The sequence below is a fragment of the Cucumis melo genome, chromosome 11, assembly GCF_025177605.1.
Source record: "Cucumis melo cultivar AY chromosome 11, USDA_Cmelo_AY_1.0, whole genome shotgun sequence".
In the NCBI taxonomy this organism is placed as follows: domain Eukaryota; kingdom Viridiplantae; phylum Streptophyta; class Magnoliopsida; order Cucurbitales; family Cucurbitaceae; genus Cucumis; species Cucumis melo.
The window spans coordinates 940,732-958,021 of NC_066867.1; the positions used below are offsets into that span (position 1 = coordinate 940,732).

The window sequence follows — 17,290 nt, forward strand, 5'->3', positions numbered from 1 at the left end:
CATTACTTTTGTATTATGGAATCACAAATAAAGAGAGCAAAAAAACGTTTGATATTAGTAAAGAAATCGATACACAGATTTACGTGGTTTACCAACAGCGTAGTAGCAACATCTAAGAATAGAAAGAGAACGATTAAGAATATAAATTAATAAAGATACCCCTTATAATGCAATACTTCTTTGAATTTATATTGAAAGTGAAAAAAAACATAAACATCGCAAAGATTACAAATATACAAATAACTTGGATTTCAAGAGGTGTTACTCCTAAACCTTAACTCGTTGGTCAGACAAAACGAGACTCCATACATGATAATTTGAAACCATCGATCTAAATCCTTAAAAAGTCGTGTTTTTACATGATTTAACCTAATCGGTATTCAGGAAGAAAGAGAGTTGAGCAAAAAAAAGTGTGAATAAAGTAAAGATGCAAACATGGGAGCTTTTTCTTTTCCTCCTAAACCCTAATATTTGAGTACCTTGCTTTTTTTTTTTTTTTTTTATGTACTTTATTTTCAAAGTATGTTGGTCTCATCAATAATATTGATTTTTGTTTTCATCTTAGTTTGCAACACATGATATAACCAACTCTTCACACTCTTCCAAAGAGTGTCTCTCTCTTACTATAGACTCGTGATTTAATTTCCAATTCTATACCATATGATATTTCATTTTCTTTTGCGTACATTTTTTGTTAGGATGCACTATGAAGGTCGTAAAGCTAATGAATATATATATGTAGAGTGCAAAGTTGTTTTAAGTTAAATTTAAAAATAATCTATATTTGAATATTTATTCTCAAGTTATAAGACTACATTGCATTGAAAGTGTATATCGATTTTGTAGTGAATTATATTTACGGGTTACATTTTAAATCTTTGAGATTTTCATCCTTTTGCCATATATTTAAGGAATAACAAGATGTAGTTTAATCGTACTTTTTTGTTTTTCAATAAAATCTAGTTTGTAATTCAACTTTAAAAAGTATAAATCGATCCATAGCAATTTGATATAATACACGGCATCAACACATTTATGTGTTTGATAACTCATATGTTTTATTATTTTTTTAAAAAAAACTAATTTAAAAAAATAAAAATATGTATTTGATAACTAATTTTCTTTTTTATTTTTTAAATCAGAAACATGTTTTAAAAATTATACGTAAGAAAATTTGAAAATGAAAAAGAAAACAAAATTTCAAAAGAAAAATACATTTTGTTTTGAAAATAGAAAACAAAATTTGTATATAGTTTTAGTTTTAATAAATAAAAATTAAAATGAAGAATTTAAGAAACAAAAACATTAAAATGATCATCAAATCAAAGGGAGCCTAAATAATTAAAAATGAATATGTCTGCTTTCGTCATTAATTATTTCTAATCCACAATAATTTAGTTTGAATAAACTTTCTAATCTTTTTTTATTATATGCTTTAAATGACATCTAATATTTTTTGCAAAAGCACTTCTTTTCAAAACCATTATTATAAAACCAATGAGAATCTCAAACAAAGCTTAAATTAGTTGTTGTGGTGCATATCGGTTTAACTCTAATGTTATAGTTTGAAATATTAATGTTATAGTTTGTGGTATCATTTATTGTTATTTTTATTTTTTCCTTTTAGTTTTGGTGGTCATGTAGAGTTATATGATTTGAATTGACATTAAATCTATTAAAAAAAAAGATTATTTTATCTAATTATGATTCACGTTAAATGATAAGATTTTCTTTTATCTAATAATTGCGACTAAATCATAGATTTGTTATGGTTATATTAGTATAATGATTTCTTTATTTTGATTATAAAGATTTTGATACATGGGATATAATTCTTTTAATGTAAATAAAAAAAAATCTCATTTTATCAAATAATTTAAATCAAATGATAGATTTGTTGTGACCTACAATGAAAAATACCAAAAATGCCTTAGTCAACACGGGATTAATCGGTCCTGCACGCGAGTAATCTTTTTTCTAAACGGTACTATACTACAATCTAAACAAATGATCTACTATCGTTTAGGTTTATGATACACGATCATGTAGTTCTTTTTAACGATGAAAAAAAAACTTCAAATTTAAATGATCGTGTTGATCATGACAAATGATCATGTTGATCATAACGAACAACGGTCGTGTTAATTATGTAAGCGATCGTAGCGACTGTATAGGTTCAATGTAAATTATCGTTAAAATTTTCAAATCAATCAATCGTGTTGACCATGCTAAACGAAATCGTGTTAACTATGGTTAGCGATCGTTTAGATCATGTCAACACGATCGTATAGTTAGTTTTAAACGATAGAACAAAAGGCTTCAAATTTGAACGATCATGTTGACCATGGTAAACGATCGTGTTGATAATACTAAACGATCATTTAGATTATGTCAAAATGATATTTAAACGAACTTAAAGATGAAATAGGAGATTTGAACAGAAGAATAAATTGTTTGAAAATGGAAGAAATAAAATATAGAAGAGGAGACGAAGATGAATAAAAATCACAAAGAAGAAGAAACAAAGTGACAAACAGTCTACACTATTCAATGGCGGTAAATTTAGAAATTATAAAAATATTTTACCGACTTAATCGACTCTTGTTTTCTTTTGTTACATTGGTCGTAAATATTTTTTTTAGCTTCGTAACGTGTCGCAAAATATAGAATTTTATTTACTTTTTACCCTTTGCATTGAAACTTTTTTTTTTCCTTAAATTTTTTCTACACATCATCACATTAATCAAATTAAAAAAGTTATTATAACATTGTACTATATTTACAAAATCTTCTTTTTCTTTTTCTTTTTTTCTTGGTTGGGGGGAGGGAGGTTGTGATGTATCTTTTTAATTTTTTTCAAACAAATATATCTAAATGGTTATTTTATTTTTGTATTTTTATTGAGAATAATATCTTGATTTTTATTTGAGCAATAATAATTTTTATTTTATATATTTATTTTGAAATTAGGTAATTCATTGTTTATTATAAGAAGTGAATGTCGTGTTATTATAATATTTAGAATATAATCCCACCAACAAAGAACAAGTTGCTCAATCATATAATATTTGATTACGTATCAATCACTATAAATTTAAATAACATCATATTACTTAATAACATCATTATGCTTCTTTCTATTTCCTTCTTTATGTTTTCAATCTTTTAACCATTTTTATACATAACAAAATATACTAAAATATTAATCGTAAAATATAACAACATGTTATAATTTATTTCTAATAAATTAAGATAAACTACTATTTGTATCATAATAGACATGATAGTATGTCTTGATCTATTACAGACAACTTGTGATATATTATATATTATTGTAACAACCAAACTTTCGATATCTCTAACTAAGGTTGTTATTTCAAAATTGTAAAATTGAAATAAATAAAAAAATCGACTATTAAAGTAAAAACTTTTATTTAAAATAAGATTAACGTCACAAAAGAAAACTATTTTTAAAATAAATAATAGTAAATAAGTAAATAGAGCATTTTTTGGAGTCCCCTACAAAGTTATATATAAAAATTAAATAACAATAAAATAAAATTATATAAGTTGCCAAAATGACAAATTTCACAAAATATTTATAACATATAGCAAAATTTTATATTCTATCAATGATAGACGTTGATATGTTTTTATTAGTCATATTGATAAATAATAAAAGTCTATCCATGTCTATCATCGATAGAATTCAAAAGTTTGTTGTAAAGATTTTAGTTTTTTTTAAGTACTCCGTAAAATAATTTTAATATATTCTATCAAAAACATATATTTAAAATAATTTGAAACAAATATGAGTGAAAGCAAAGGTCCCGCTCAATTATTGGCTCTTGCCTTTCTTGAAAAACATGAAATAGTAAACTATATATATGTGTATATATTGTGTATATATTTCTTTAATCCTTTTTAAAATCTTAGTTCTCAATATACATATACATAATACATATTCCTTTCCCTTCTTCAAAACTATTTTTTCTTTTCTCAAGTTCTCAATTCTCTTGGAAACAAAGTCAAATTTTCCCCTAATAAATCAAATCTTCCATATGCTCAAATTTAAATTTAAATTATTACCTTAATTATCACAAACTATCCGATTTTCCATAAATTCAATTTTAAATATTTAAATCTCCACAACTTTAAGCTAATTTCAAACTTTAAATCTTCGTTCATTTATTTTAAGTTGAATTATCTTAATCCAAATAATTCAAAACAGCCCTTAAGAAAAAAAAGAAATATAACTCAAATAATTCAAGATAATTAAATAACAATTAAAAATTTGGGATGTTAATATATATAAAACAAGTATCAAAATAGTATTATTCATATCTAAATAAATAATGAAATTTTATAAAGGATAGAATAGTTATGTGTATATAATAGATAAAGTTATTGGTAGAAGTAATATTTATGTGTATTCATTCATTCATTTTTAATTTGTTTGTTTTTCTTTACTCATAGGTTGGAGAATTCAGATTATATATTACTCTCTTGATTAGTTGAAATCACATAGGTTGGAATCAACTTGCCTTAATTTATAATAAAATTGCAATGACTTTTTCTTATGTTTGAGTAAACCATAATACAATAATCATGAGCAAAACGTTTTGTAAATTAAAGTAAGTTGAAGCACCAATTCATGCTTTGCTTTTCTTTTTCTATTTTTTTTCTTGCTTCAATATAATATGGTATTAAATTATGAATATCCCATAGTTTCTTTAAAAAAATAAAATTAAGAAAAAAATATTTTTAAATAAAAAATATAACAAAACGCTAAAGTTTTTCCTTTTGTCGAAATTGTCCACTTTGAGTATACACCCTTATGGCTTTGCTTTTGGTATCATTCAAAAAACCTCATACCAATAGAGATAGTTGTCCTCACTTATATACTAAAGATTATCTCCTTATCTAACCGATATGGGACTATGATCAGATTCACAGACCCCAATATGATACGTGGTACCAAGGAAAAAATTGATATTAAAAAAAATATATATTTGTTAGGTTTTGATCTTTGATTTAGTTTGAAATGTACCCAAATATATATATTTTTCTAAGATTTTTTATTTGTTTCTTAAATATCTTAATTTATTATTTTGATACTTGTGCTTTTTTATATTTATTTCATTAAACCCAAAACCTTACAATTACTTCAAATATTACTCTATTAATCTATAAAATAACATTGCAATATTTTTGTTTGGATTAGTTAAAAATAGTTAATAATTAAATAATGAACTTTTTTATTTTATATAAAGTAACATTACAATATATTATAATTTATATTTGTTGCTTTTTAAGTCAGATTACATGCACTAAAATGTGTAATACCGCAAAATTAGGAGAAAATATAAATAGACTGATATTACATCTGATTGAGAAGGGTCTCGAAGATATGAGAGTATAATGAAAAAAACTTAAAATAATTGAAAGTTACTAAACATTATTTTATCAAGGTGTACATTTTTTCCGATAGCTCAATTATAAAAACTACAAAGTTAATCATGTTTTGTTTGTATTAATATATTTCCTGAAACATTTTTATAGAATACATGTAAGTGATAGTAAAATATTGTCAAAATAACCAATATTGATTTGTAAAGACAACTTTAATTATTCTTAGAAATCCTTCGGGATAAACAATAATGAAATTAAATTGATCCATGGCAACCAAAAATTCTTGCCAAAGCACTTAGCATGGGAGTTTCAACTTCCTATGTGCAAAAAGGTAGGTACCCTATTTTTCATGGTTGGTAAGTTATATTATTTTTTCCTTACCTATTGACATGTAAATTTCAATAGTTATTGGGAACGAAGAAAAATCTTTATATGAAACCCAAATTTTCTATATATAATGACAATTCAATAATTATGAACGTTAAACTTTACACATTGGTCAAAGTGTTATACAATTGTCTACGATCACTAACACGAATTAAGAAAAAATGTGTCTAACGATTATTTTTCATTTTTCATTTATGCAGTATGACCTAAAATAATTGAACATGCACTAAGACAAAAATAATTTTCGCTATAAAATATGAAACAAAAATATCAACTATTGAATTTGGAAGAGGTGAAGTTGAAAGAATTAGTGTTTGCATTAGTGTCTTAATAAAAAAAAAGTGTACAAGTTATTTATATCATGTAAAAATTTTTATTTATATCATGTAAAAATTTTATTATTATTGCAAAATCTTCGTCCATAAAGTTACATCTCTATTGAATGTTGATATGAAATAGGAATCCTATTTTTCAATTATAGGAATCTTTTATTATAGGCTTGACCAGTACCGATCTTTATATCGTAACTCAATGATTATAATTGTTTCGTACACTTATCACAATTTTACTCATTTTCATCACTCTCATAGAATAAAAAAATGTATCCGATGATTATTGTTGAAATATACACGAATATATTTGCAACTAAACTATTTGTAATTTAAATTCCTATATTTCTTGCCAACCTCCACAAGTGTATGGATAAAAAAAACAGCAAAACTTAAACAAAATAGACACCAAAGAGAGGATTGTTGTTCCATAATTTAAAATAAATACAAAAAGACTCCTTACAAGACAAGTTCAAAAATGAAGTCTTTTTTTTCTTTTTCTTCCTTAATTTCACAAACAAAAAAGGGAAAAATAAACAAACTAATTAAAACATAAATAACAAAACTATATTAATAAGAAAATTAGACAGACTCCCTTAATTACTTCAAATCCAAAAGCCAATTTAGGCAAAAACAAAATAATAATAATAATAATAATAATAATAATAATAGACTAAAGACCACGTATTTCCCCTACGACTGCACGTAGAGGATTCTTCATCTCACAGGAGAGCTTAAGAAGTTCGGTTAGATCCACGGGGTGGGCCGGGTCGGGGGCCCATTTAAAGTGATGAACCAACTTAGCGACCCATAAGGTGACGGTGACAAGGCCGAGGTTTTTACCCGGGCAGACCCTCCGGCCTGCCCCGAAGGGGGCAAGGCGGAGGTCGCTGCCACGGACGTCCACGTCGGCATTGAGGAACCTGGCGGGGTTGAACACGTGTGGTTCTTCCCATACGTGGGGATCGTGGGTGATGGCCCACATATTGACCATGGCGGTTGTGTTCTGAGGGATAAGCATGCCGTTGCTGAGCTGGACATCCGACGAAGAGAGACGGGCCCACGAGAGAAGTGGGCCCGGTGGGTGTAGCCGTAGAGTTTCCTTCACCACCGCCTGTAAGTAAGGTAGTTTCGCCACCTCAGCGTCCGTGATGTTTGTTCCCTCACCGCCGCCGCCGACTACTCTTTCTATTTCCTTCCTAACTTCTTCTTGAATTTCGCCGTGTAAAACTAACTCCGCCATCACCCATTCCGTTAGTAGCGCTGTCGTATCCGTACCCCTAAATATCATTTCCTTCAAAACACAAAAACAACGAAAAAGTAAAATAGAGGAAGATGGGACGAATATGGATTAAAAAGGGAATGGTGGAGAGACAAAAGATAGTATTTTTATAGTTTTTGTTTTAATAAAAAGATGATGTGATAAAACTTACCCATAAAACAGCGACCATGTCATCATCGTTGAGTTTTTCATCACCATCAAGAGAAAGCAAAACGTCAACAAAATCAGAATCGTCGCACAAAGTTTTACAACGGCGGTGTTCATCAATTACGCCACCAACAAATTCATTAACCTTAGGAACAAGTTTAGCGCACCGTTGGTTAATACGAAACGGATCATAAAACCAACTCAGCCACGGCATATAATCCGACCAATTAAACGCACCCAATAGCTCAAATCCTTCACGAACCATATCACGAACCATTTCCAATTCCGTATCCCCTTCCTTAAACTCTTTCCCAAACACACTCCACATCACGTTCTTCAATGAAGCCACTTGAACATGGTTCCTCAACCCCACACTTCCATGGAGAATTTGTTCATGGTGAATGTTGCGAATCATTTCCGCGCATTGCCGCTGACGAGCGCTCTCGTGAGCGGCAATACGCTTTGGAGAGAAAAGGTGGGAAGACGCAATTCTTCTTAACATACGCCAGTACGTTCCATTCGGTGCGAACCCTATGGCTCGACCAAACATTAGACTCTCCGCGGACTGCTTAAGCGGGCGGTCCGCAAAGTGTGGGGAGGTTAAGATTTCCTTAGCGGTGTTAGGGTCAGATGCGACGACAACAGGAGTGGAGCCGAGAGAGAAAGCCATAAGATGAGACTCGCAACGGGTCGATGCTAAGGCAGCAAGAGTGCGATGAGGTAAGGAATGAGTGAGAGTGAACAAACTGCCAAGAAATGGAAGGCCACGAGGGCCAGGTATAGGGAGTAGGCCCCGACGGTTTCTTCCATTTCTCCAAGCAGTACCACCTGGTGAAAAAACCCAGGTGAGAAAAGCGAGAGAGAAGAAAGCGAGGAGAATGAGGAGGAAAGAGTGAAAGAAGGCATAGTTTTCAAGGCCAAGGAAATAAGGTAGGGTTAGAACCCACCAAGAGGTGGTGTCTTTTGGTTTAAGTAAACAAGACTCCATGTGAGAAAGGGAATTATATGATGAAGAGGTATGTTCTTTTCTTTTTTGTGGTAGTGAGAGTGGGAGGGAGGAGTGGAATTTATAGGGAGAGTGAGAAAAGGGAGAGAGAGGATATTTTTCACGTGGGAAGAGGAAGAGGAAGAGGAAGAGGAAGAGGAAGAGGAAAGAGGGTGTGATGTTTAAGTTATTAACGTTATGGGTGTTATGAAGAGAAGAAGGCATGTTAAGATTGGGGAGTGAGGGAGTTCATTCATTCATTCAATGGGAGAGTAGTGTGTGAGGATGATCGTGGGGTGGGGGTTACATTTTGGATTCAAACCACACATCCAACCATTAATTCTTTACATTTAATCATCCAATAATATGATATATTTAATGTATATGTTTCACAAAAAAGAAAAAAATGTGTACTTTTTTAAGGAAAATATATGATGGTATTTTACTAAATTGTTCGATCATAGGTGGAGAGTAATTTTGTTGATATGTGGATTGCATACGTGTTTGTTGTTGTTGTGGACGTAGACATAATTAACCTCTAACTTTGATTTCTTGATCTGGTTTCTCTTTTCGAGTCTACTTGTATGAGAGTTACTCGCATGGATGTGTGGTATCTAACCTAACATGATACAATAATGTCTAAATTTAATAAAAGTGAGAGTATGGTTCAATTAAGCACACGAAATAATTAGAGTAAGGTTTTTGAGCTCTTCTTTGGAGATTTTATTTACTATTTTTTATTTCGAAGTTATCATATGAGATTTTTTATGATGTTCTTTATCTATCAGTCGCATGTGGTTACATGTAACGTAACTATGATGATAAGATAAAGTAGTTTATGACGTTCTAGTGTGTCAGACCTTACATAACAATTATTCCTTGATTGGTATATGATATTCACACGTTTTTTGTCATCTCCTAGTATTCCTCAAACTTGAGCGCATCTATTGAAGCCTTAGAACTTGTTTAGGACGACCTACTTCTTTTACAATTATTTATTTATTTATTTTTGACAATTAAGGGGAGGTTGCAATTTTATGTTTTTTCTTGCCTACCAAAGGTTATGAAATTTACATTTAGGCTAAAACTACATCTCTATCCTTTTAAACTTTTAAATTTTAGTCTTAAAGGTTCCTAAAATGTTACATTTTCAATTTTTTCTATCTTATAAGTATTTAAACCTTATTTTATAAATTTCTAAACTTTCAATTTCTTGTGTGACAGGGTATTTAACCTATTTATCGTTTCTTTGTAAATTCAATTTATTTATTAGTTGATGCTCTCTATTCTGTCTATAGTAAATTCGTGAATTTTAACAAGTACTAAATAGGGTCAATGCTTATTAGATAAAAAAAGAATTTATGAACTCATGGAATACAAAAACTAAAAACATATAGAAGTCTTAGTACACATTTTCTTAAATTATTCAAAAAATGTATTAATTAGACACAACATCAAAAAGTTCATAAGATAGTTTTAAAAATTCAATCAAATAGCCACAAGCTTAAAAGTTCATAAACCAAACTTATAATTCAATACCTTCGATCTTTACTCTCAAGTTATCCTTTTTCCTTTCTACCCATCCCTTTTTTTTTAATTCGTGTTTCGAATACAACTTTGGTGTTAGAAACTTAGAACCCATTGATAATAATATGTAATGAAAAGTTGACATTTCATATTCATTAGTATATATTAATGGAAGACCATGACAGAGTGTGTGTAAGACCCTAATGCATGTTATCTGCTTCACATCTTATCTAGATATACCCTCAAAAGGTTTATTAACTACAAGTCTAGCCTATCTTCAAATCATGTCTCACCATATTATATAATAAATTAGGTTAAAATATCGTTTTCATTCGTATACTTTCGAAGTTTTTGTTAAATTTTAGTCTCTCTATTTTTAATTGTCCAATTTCATATCTAGTACTTTGACAACGAAAATGAATTTATGGTTAATAAGTTTAGTTAATATGTTGATAAATAAGTAAGTTTGAATTTTCTTTTATAAATATGAAAATTAAAGAAAGAGAAAGAGATTAAATTAATCCATAAATATGAAAAGTGAAGATAGATGAAAATATGAAGTTTTTCGATAAATATGAAAGTAGAAAAGATGAAAAGATTCATCTATACGTGCAAATTGTAATAGTGTATATTACTAGTAAAGTTGAGTTTTTTATACTAACTTAAGAAGTTTGGGAGTCAAACGACCCCTTAATTAAGTCCTTACTATTTCTTTACTATCGAGTTTTTTCCAAAAAAAAATTCAACCATATATTAATAGCATATTTTCCCGTCACATTATACTAAAATTGGATATTTAAAAAATGTTATTGATCTAATGATACGATTATTGTAATTATTGAATTTTATAATCAATAAAAAGAAAGAAATAATTAATGTGTTTGATTAAGAATCAATTGATTTGCTTTTAAAATGAATGGTTTTATAAGCTCGATTTAGTTTAAAGATAAATGAAAATTAATGAAAATAAATATCTTTATTGTGATTTGAACTTTTATCATTAGGTCTCCCAACTCTAAGTTTAAGAAAGTAATGGCTACTAATAGTGATAAGTAAACACAAAAAAATTAAGAAATTTGAGCAAAACTTAACTGAAAATATATAATTGGATTCGTCTTTACTTATCAGCTTAAGACTTTTGGTCAATTAATAACAAATTTTAAGCTTTTGTAGATCACCAGAGTAATGTGATATCGAAGAGTTTTTTTTTCTTTTTTTTGTAAAATGTACGAACAAGTTGTCTTTAGTGGTTATGATGGTTCAAAATTTTAAATCTTTTTTGAACTGATTCGACATTCAAATAAATTCAAAAGTATTTGTGTTTGGCTACTAAGTAAAACCATCAACTCAATGAAACTCTTTCAAATAGCTTTCTACACTGTAACATAACTAATTCAAATCTAAGTATCGTTTGGTTTGTTTTATTATATGAGCTTTCGGTTTCATGCTTTGCATGTGAACAACAATTTTGAGCTAGATTTTTCAAATTTCATCTCCTGAACTCGTTATCGAAATATGTTGCACCCAGCAAGCTAGATTTTCTCATAGAAAAGCATGGTAGCCTCAGCTGCAAGAACTTCTTCTTCAGAAACAAGATGAACTTCAGAATCTGATACATGAAACCATTCTGTAGAGACTTCCTGTGACTGTGTGTCGCAATCTTGTCCGAGCAAGTAGTCTTGAACTCTTCTGTAAACGGTGTAATGGCCACCACCTGGCTTACCAAAATGCTGAACGACTGAAACGACTCGATATAAACAAGTTTCTGAAGGTTCTATTTGGCAAGTCCTAGTTTCCTGTAGAATAAGAGAATACACGAGCACCAAGGTTGAATTGAATCAAGTGCTGAAAGCAAATCGGAGTACAATGATTTGAGTTGTGAAAGCAATAGAAACTTTAGACCTACCGAGGAACTGGAGCACGAGTTAAAGTTTGTATCCCAGGTTTCTGAGCTTCCTCTAGTTTGAGACGAACTGGTTTCTTCAACAGAACCTTTAACACGGTCATAACAAATGGATTCACCTGAGGTTAGAATAGGGAACTCATCCTCTCCCGTTAGGCCATTTATGTACTTCAGCATTCTGGCATCAAACTGTGTTCTGAAGAAATCGAGACCGTGGCTCGATTTTTTATTTGATGAATGTTGCCCTCCAAGTTGTCCTAAATCTTTTATTTCCACTCCCGTCAACATGAATGGAGACATGTCCAAAATCAGGGGGAAAGAAATGTGGCCCTAAGGAATGAGATTGCAATGCATCATTTTCATGGAGAAAAATATAAATTGGGTAGAACTCCTCAACTTTCATCATAAAGCTCTCACCAGAAAAATGATACGAGGGGAAAAGGATGTTTAGAAGATGAAATCATTCACATTCTACAACAAATATGTTAATTAAAGGGCGTCAAAGAGTTGCCACTAATGAGAAAATTAATACCTGAAGTTTGAATGTGTCACCAAACATGTTTGTTGAAACACGCTTTAGATGGATGCACAGAATCTGCAAATACAATAAATATTGATGAGTACAAATAGCTCGGGTATAAAGGAATAGTTAAATTAAAATCTAAACTTTAGGGATTTTCTTTTGAACAGAGGCAGAAGTAACTAAGAACTCCACTCAACGCCAACCAACTTGATAAGAGTGAGCTTTCTTTAGAGAAAAGGCATATCTACAATTAGACAACCATTTCTAAATCTTGTCTAAGACCAGATACCAGAAAACCTGACTTTACAAATTACCCTAAAGGAAGTCTCAAGATAAGAGGACAGGAATTGACGCACCTTAAACCCATCCAAAGACGCCCAAGAGCTTAATTTGGTAGGACAAGCTCAGACCTATGATAGAACTTTTACCTATATTAATCTTAAGGCTATAAATTGTTTCAAAGATTGACAAAAAGATGTTAAACACAAATAAACTTTCCTGCCCCGATCGCCAAAAAAAAAAATTGAATCGACTCCTTTCCCTCCTCAAAGCCCTCCACCACCCCCTTATTTCCTCTTACTAACACAAGTCTACTCAGATCATCTCCGGTAAGGATAAAAAAGAAAAGGTGAAAAAGAATTCCCTTGTCTAAAGTCGTTAGAGGCAAAAGTCTTTCCTCTAGGCCATTAACAAAGGTTGAGAAGTTTGCAGTCCTAATGCAATTCCAGTTCTAAGATCTCGATTAACCTAAACCCTTTCTTCTCCAAGACTTTATCTGAAAGGTTTCAATCCACATAGTAAAAAGCCTTCTCAAAATTGACTCTAAAAGTAACCCTTCTTTGTTTCTCTGCCGGTGATGTTCAATGGTTTTGTTAGCAATCAACACTTGCTCTAAGATTTGCCTTCTTGCGTGAATCAAAATTGTATTAAGGACAATTTTCAATCTATCAGCCAAGGTTTTAGCAATAATTTTATATAAACATGCCCCTAGGTTGATGCCCCTATATCTTTAACCTTGTTAACCTTATTTATTTCTATGTTTCAAAAACTGAATAAAACTCTAAAATAAAAACACTCAAATTGTACTCCCTTTCAAAATTTTCTCAATCTCATGAACATGAGAAATGATGACAAGGCATCTTAGCTCAAAACTTGAAATTTGACGGAATCAATCTTGTACAAGTTTCTGAATGTTAAAATCCTAGCAATTATAGTATAGGTTCTATGTAATACAAAAGTTTGGCAAACATCTTCCAAACCCCATCCTCATGGGTCACACTTCCAAGTATAGGAGGAAGCTTTCTTTGGTTGGCTATCATCATAGCATTCTTCTGGAATCTTTGGAAAGAAAAGAATGACCAAATTTTCAACCGTAGGTTTTTCTCATATGGCTCTTCTTTTATAAAATATGCTTTGTGGCACGTTGAGCTTTTGTCTTTAGAGTCTCTCCATGTTAGTCGCTAATTGGACACATTATTAAGAAACCAAACCTTTCAAGTGGGCACGTGTTGGCATAGGCTGTCAACAACAAAGTCCATCACAGGTAGAGTGGGAAGAAATGGAGGAAAGAAGAATTGGAGGGAGGAAAAGTAAGAACCGAGAGGTGAGAGTTTTTTAAGGATAGGATTTTTCTTTTCCTAAATTACAAACTTTATTTTAAATTTTATTTTTGGGGCTCTTAATGGAGCATTTTGTGGCATGCTCTACATTCTCAAACATTGACATAGTGTTGTGTTTGTGCTTCTTAGGTGGTCGGGGTGGCAGGGTTCATCATTTTTGTACCTCTCATTCATCAATGAAATCATTTGTTTCCTCCTTTAAAAATATACATAAATAAATAAAAAGCTCTGCAGGCATACCTTTGGACAGTGAGCAATACTGAGTTGCTTTAGGGTGAACGAAAACTTATTTGACCATGGAACTTTATATAAATGAAGCAGTCTCTGACAACCGCAAGAATCTTGCCTATCACACTTCATAAGTTCTTCAATCTCCATCTAAAGAATTTAAAAAGAATAACACATCACAAACACCAATCAATTATCAAGTCATTATTCTCACGCAGACTAAAAGATGAGGCTATTGTATAGTAAGGCGTCTGAAGCAGTTTAGAAGTCAAGCCAGTTAAAAAGAAATAACAAATTAATAAATAGTGAAAAAACACGTGGAAAACAGGGGAATAGGAGGACAACTTTAAATGGAAGAAGAAAAGAAATTTTAGGTAAAAGAATTACTTCAGATGCTCCCATTGAGGACAGATACTTCAACCCAGCATTATGCCAACAATAGCTACAACGATAATTCTCAACCTTTTCAGCAGCAAAGAATTGTTTTAAGCAATCCAGCAACGTACAGCCAAAAACCTACTATTGCATTTGAAAAGGTCTATAAGTACAGGAAAAACATTATGTACTTCTGTTATACAAGAATAATCAACAAGATACTTAAGTCATGGTCACCAATATCAACAAGTAAAATGATCAAACAGACATACAATAGTAGAATCACCCCTGAGCACTGGTGAAACAGGCAAATTGTGAAAGGATTCAAAACTCAGTGAGATCTACAAAAAGAAAAAGAGTCGGTTAATGAACAAAGAAACAAAATGACAAAATAAAATAACATAGAGATATGAACTGCTGGAACAGGAAAAAAAAAATTGAGAATGCAAGAAGATAAATCCACCATGAGTTTAAGTTTTCCAACTTAATAAAATGCTTCATTTCCAGTGACATGCAGAAAAAATTGCCCCCAATAATTTAGAGACGAGGGAGTCAAACAATAGTTTATGCAAGTATAAAGAAATAAAAAAAAAGAATATGATCTAGGAGACCTCTAAATTTAATGTTATGAAGTCAGAATAAACCTGAGAAGAACAACTTTGACAAGTTAAGATGCTACCAAGAATACCATCAAATGGTACAAGGAAGTGACCTTGCCATCTTTCAAGTTCAGTGGGGCTCTCAGTGCAGGAAGTAATAATTCTACCATTAGAACCCATCACATCGGTTAATGAACACTGAGCTGGATAGTTAAAATCTGAAATTTCTTCTTTCAATGAAGAAAGAAGATGAAGGAATGCTTCTGCTGCATCCTATAAACCAACAGTAACACAATATGACATCAAACACAGTTGAACTCTGAAAACAATTAAACAGATATAACTGTCAGTGTTCCACACCTGCTGGCTTGTTAGACTGAAGTTCGGAGTGTAATAAGCCATTGCAAGCATTACTTTCCTTGGGCTCAACACAACTCTTTCCAAAGAAACTGCACCTAGCTCTGTAAAAATGCTTTTTATTGATAACCGAATGACAGGAACAAAGAACCTTCTCCAAAATTAATTATAATATCTGTCATTAATTCAATCATTGGAAGTTACAACATCGCTCTTCATGAATACTGCTTACAGTTCCTTAACCATTTATCAAAGAAAAGTTCATTTCTTGATTAAAAAAAAATACTTCATAAAAGTTCATTTCTTGATTAAAAAAATACTTCATAAAAGATTCACAAGTGATCTTATTTTAGTATTCGTGAGTGTCAAGAGCAACTCATTTATTCTTGCATGACAACGGTCACGGTCGTACCCACTGCATTTGGTTGAAAAGAAAAACTCGCAATCTACTAAATCTAGTCACAGCAACTCATTCCTTCTAAGGCCTTCTAAGCCTTTATTAACATATGTCCTTATTGAGACTAGACCAACCCAAAGTGGTTAGAACCTTACTTAGTTACTAGACTATTATATGGAACTATAATAGCTTGTCAAGGATAGACGTTGCATAAAAAAATTTCAAAACATCAATTCCTCAAAAACTACATTGAAACACTAGCAGCAGAAACAAAAACAGAATTGCTTCTAAATATATCAAAATCAGCAGCATCACGAGTATAAAGACCCAACTACCTAAACACCCTTCAAATGAAAAGCAAAAAAAAATTGACAATACCTTCTAATAGTGCAGCCAAAGACACCGTAAGTGGTAATGCTTCACGCCTCATTCCCTCATGAAGTTCAAATTCCTCCACAAACTTTTGAAGAAAAGGTTGAAAAAACACACAGCTAGCTAAAGCCTGACAAAATATCCACATTCGGAAGAACATGAGTACAATTCCTAAATCCAACTCTCTTCTGTAGCTAACAAAGGTAATTCATAAAAAATTTCGGACTTTCCAATCAAAAGGGAGAAAGAGAGAAAACCCATCAGCTGAAAGTAATAATACCTGCAAAATCACATTAAAAAAGCAATTGTTTCCAAGATTTTGCAATCCAGGAAGTAGGCGAAGATTCTCTGATGAACTTGGCTCCTTTGCCCAGGATAAGAGACCTAGAATGTTAAGTTTACCATCTCTAATGGCGGAAACAAGAGCTGCGGCGCTCAGAAGCCCAGCAACATACACACAAAACTCAGCAGGTTGGAATCGGGTGATGAGGTTCTCGTTTACCCGCTTCATTTGGTAAGACGGCCACGGCGACCAAAAGGTAAACTATTCAGCTTCGTATGCAAACTCCCGGCTATAAATAAGATGCAATAACTTGGGATATCTATTGGGGTGCGGTATTATTAACAAATACAGTAATTAGATTTCGAGTAAGAGTAAATAATGTCTAATAATTTGTAAGTATAATCGAAGTAGATATAATCGAAGTAGATTCAAACTATTAATGATTGACTATATTGTTGGTAGAAGTTTGATTTGGTTAACTTAAGACTATTTAAGTCTCAAACAGATATGTAACTTAAATATCAGTAAATTTGTCAAAAATGGCAAAGTAGATGAAAGAAAATAA

General features: G+C 31.2%; 2 protein-coding genes across 2 annotated transcripts; both read right to left on the minus strand.

Moving 5' to 3' along the window:
- Window positions 1–6,530: 6,530 nt before the first annotated feature.
- LOC103497489 (cytochrome P450 78A7) lies at window positions 6,531–8,804 on the minus strand. The gene is made up of 2 exons (XM_008459700.3): window positions 7,562–8,804; window positions 6,531–7,422 (listed from the first exon to the last, which is right to left on the minus strand). The coding sequence occupies exons 1-2, from the start codon at window positions 8,765–8,767 to the stop codon at window positions 6,802–6,804; spliced, it is 1,827 nt and encodes a 608-aa protein (XP_008457922.3). The 5' UTR covers window positions 8,768–8,804; the 3' UTR covers window positions 6,531–6,801.
- Window positions 8,805–11,462: 2,658 nt separating this feature from the next.
- LOC103497488 (ubiquitin carboxyl-terminal hydrolase 27) lies at window positions 11,463–17,013 on the minus strand. Its single transcript, XM_008459699.3, has 10 exons — window positions 16,723–17,013; window positions 16,449–16,572; window positions 15,677–15,777; window positions 15,362–15,589; window positions 14,990–15,058; window positions 14,730–14,858; window positions 14,355–14,492; window positions 12,505–12,567; window positions 11,976–12,302; window positions 11,463–11,865 (listed from the first exon to the last, which is right to left on the minus strand). The coding sequence occupies exons 1-10, from the start codon at window positions 16,951–16,953 to the stop codon at window positions 11,602–11,604; spliced, it is 1,674 nt and encodes a 557-aa protein (XP_008457921.1). The 5' UTR covers window positions 16,954–17,013; the 3' UTR covers window positions 11,463–11,601.
- Window positions 17,014–17,290: the final 277 nt, after the last annotated feature.

Coding starts and splice junctions, on each gene's coding strand:
- LOC103497489 (XM_008459700.3), bottom strand. CDS start 8,767: ATGCCTTCTTCTCTTCATAACACCCATAACGTTAATAACTTAAACATC. Junction 7,423..7,561: donor ACATGGTCGCTGTTTTATGG/GTAAGTTTTATC, acceptor TGTGTTTTGAAG/GAAATGATATTTAGGGGTAC.
- LOC103497488 (XM_008459699.3), bottom strand. CDS start 16,953: ATGAAGCGGGTAAACGAGAACCTCATCACCCGATTCCAACCTGCTGAG. Junction 15,059..15,361: donor GTCAAAGTTGTTCTTCTCAG/GTTTATTCTGAC, acceptor TTCTTTTTGTAG/ATCTCACTGAGTTTTGAATC. Junction 12,303..12,504: donor GTGACACATTCAAACTTCAG/GTATTAATTTTC, acceptor CTCATTCCTTAG/GGCCACATTTCTTTCCCCCT.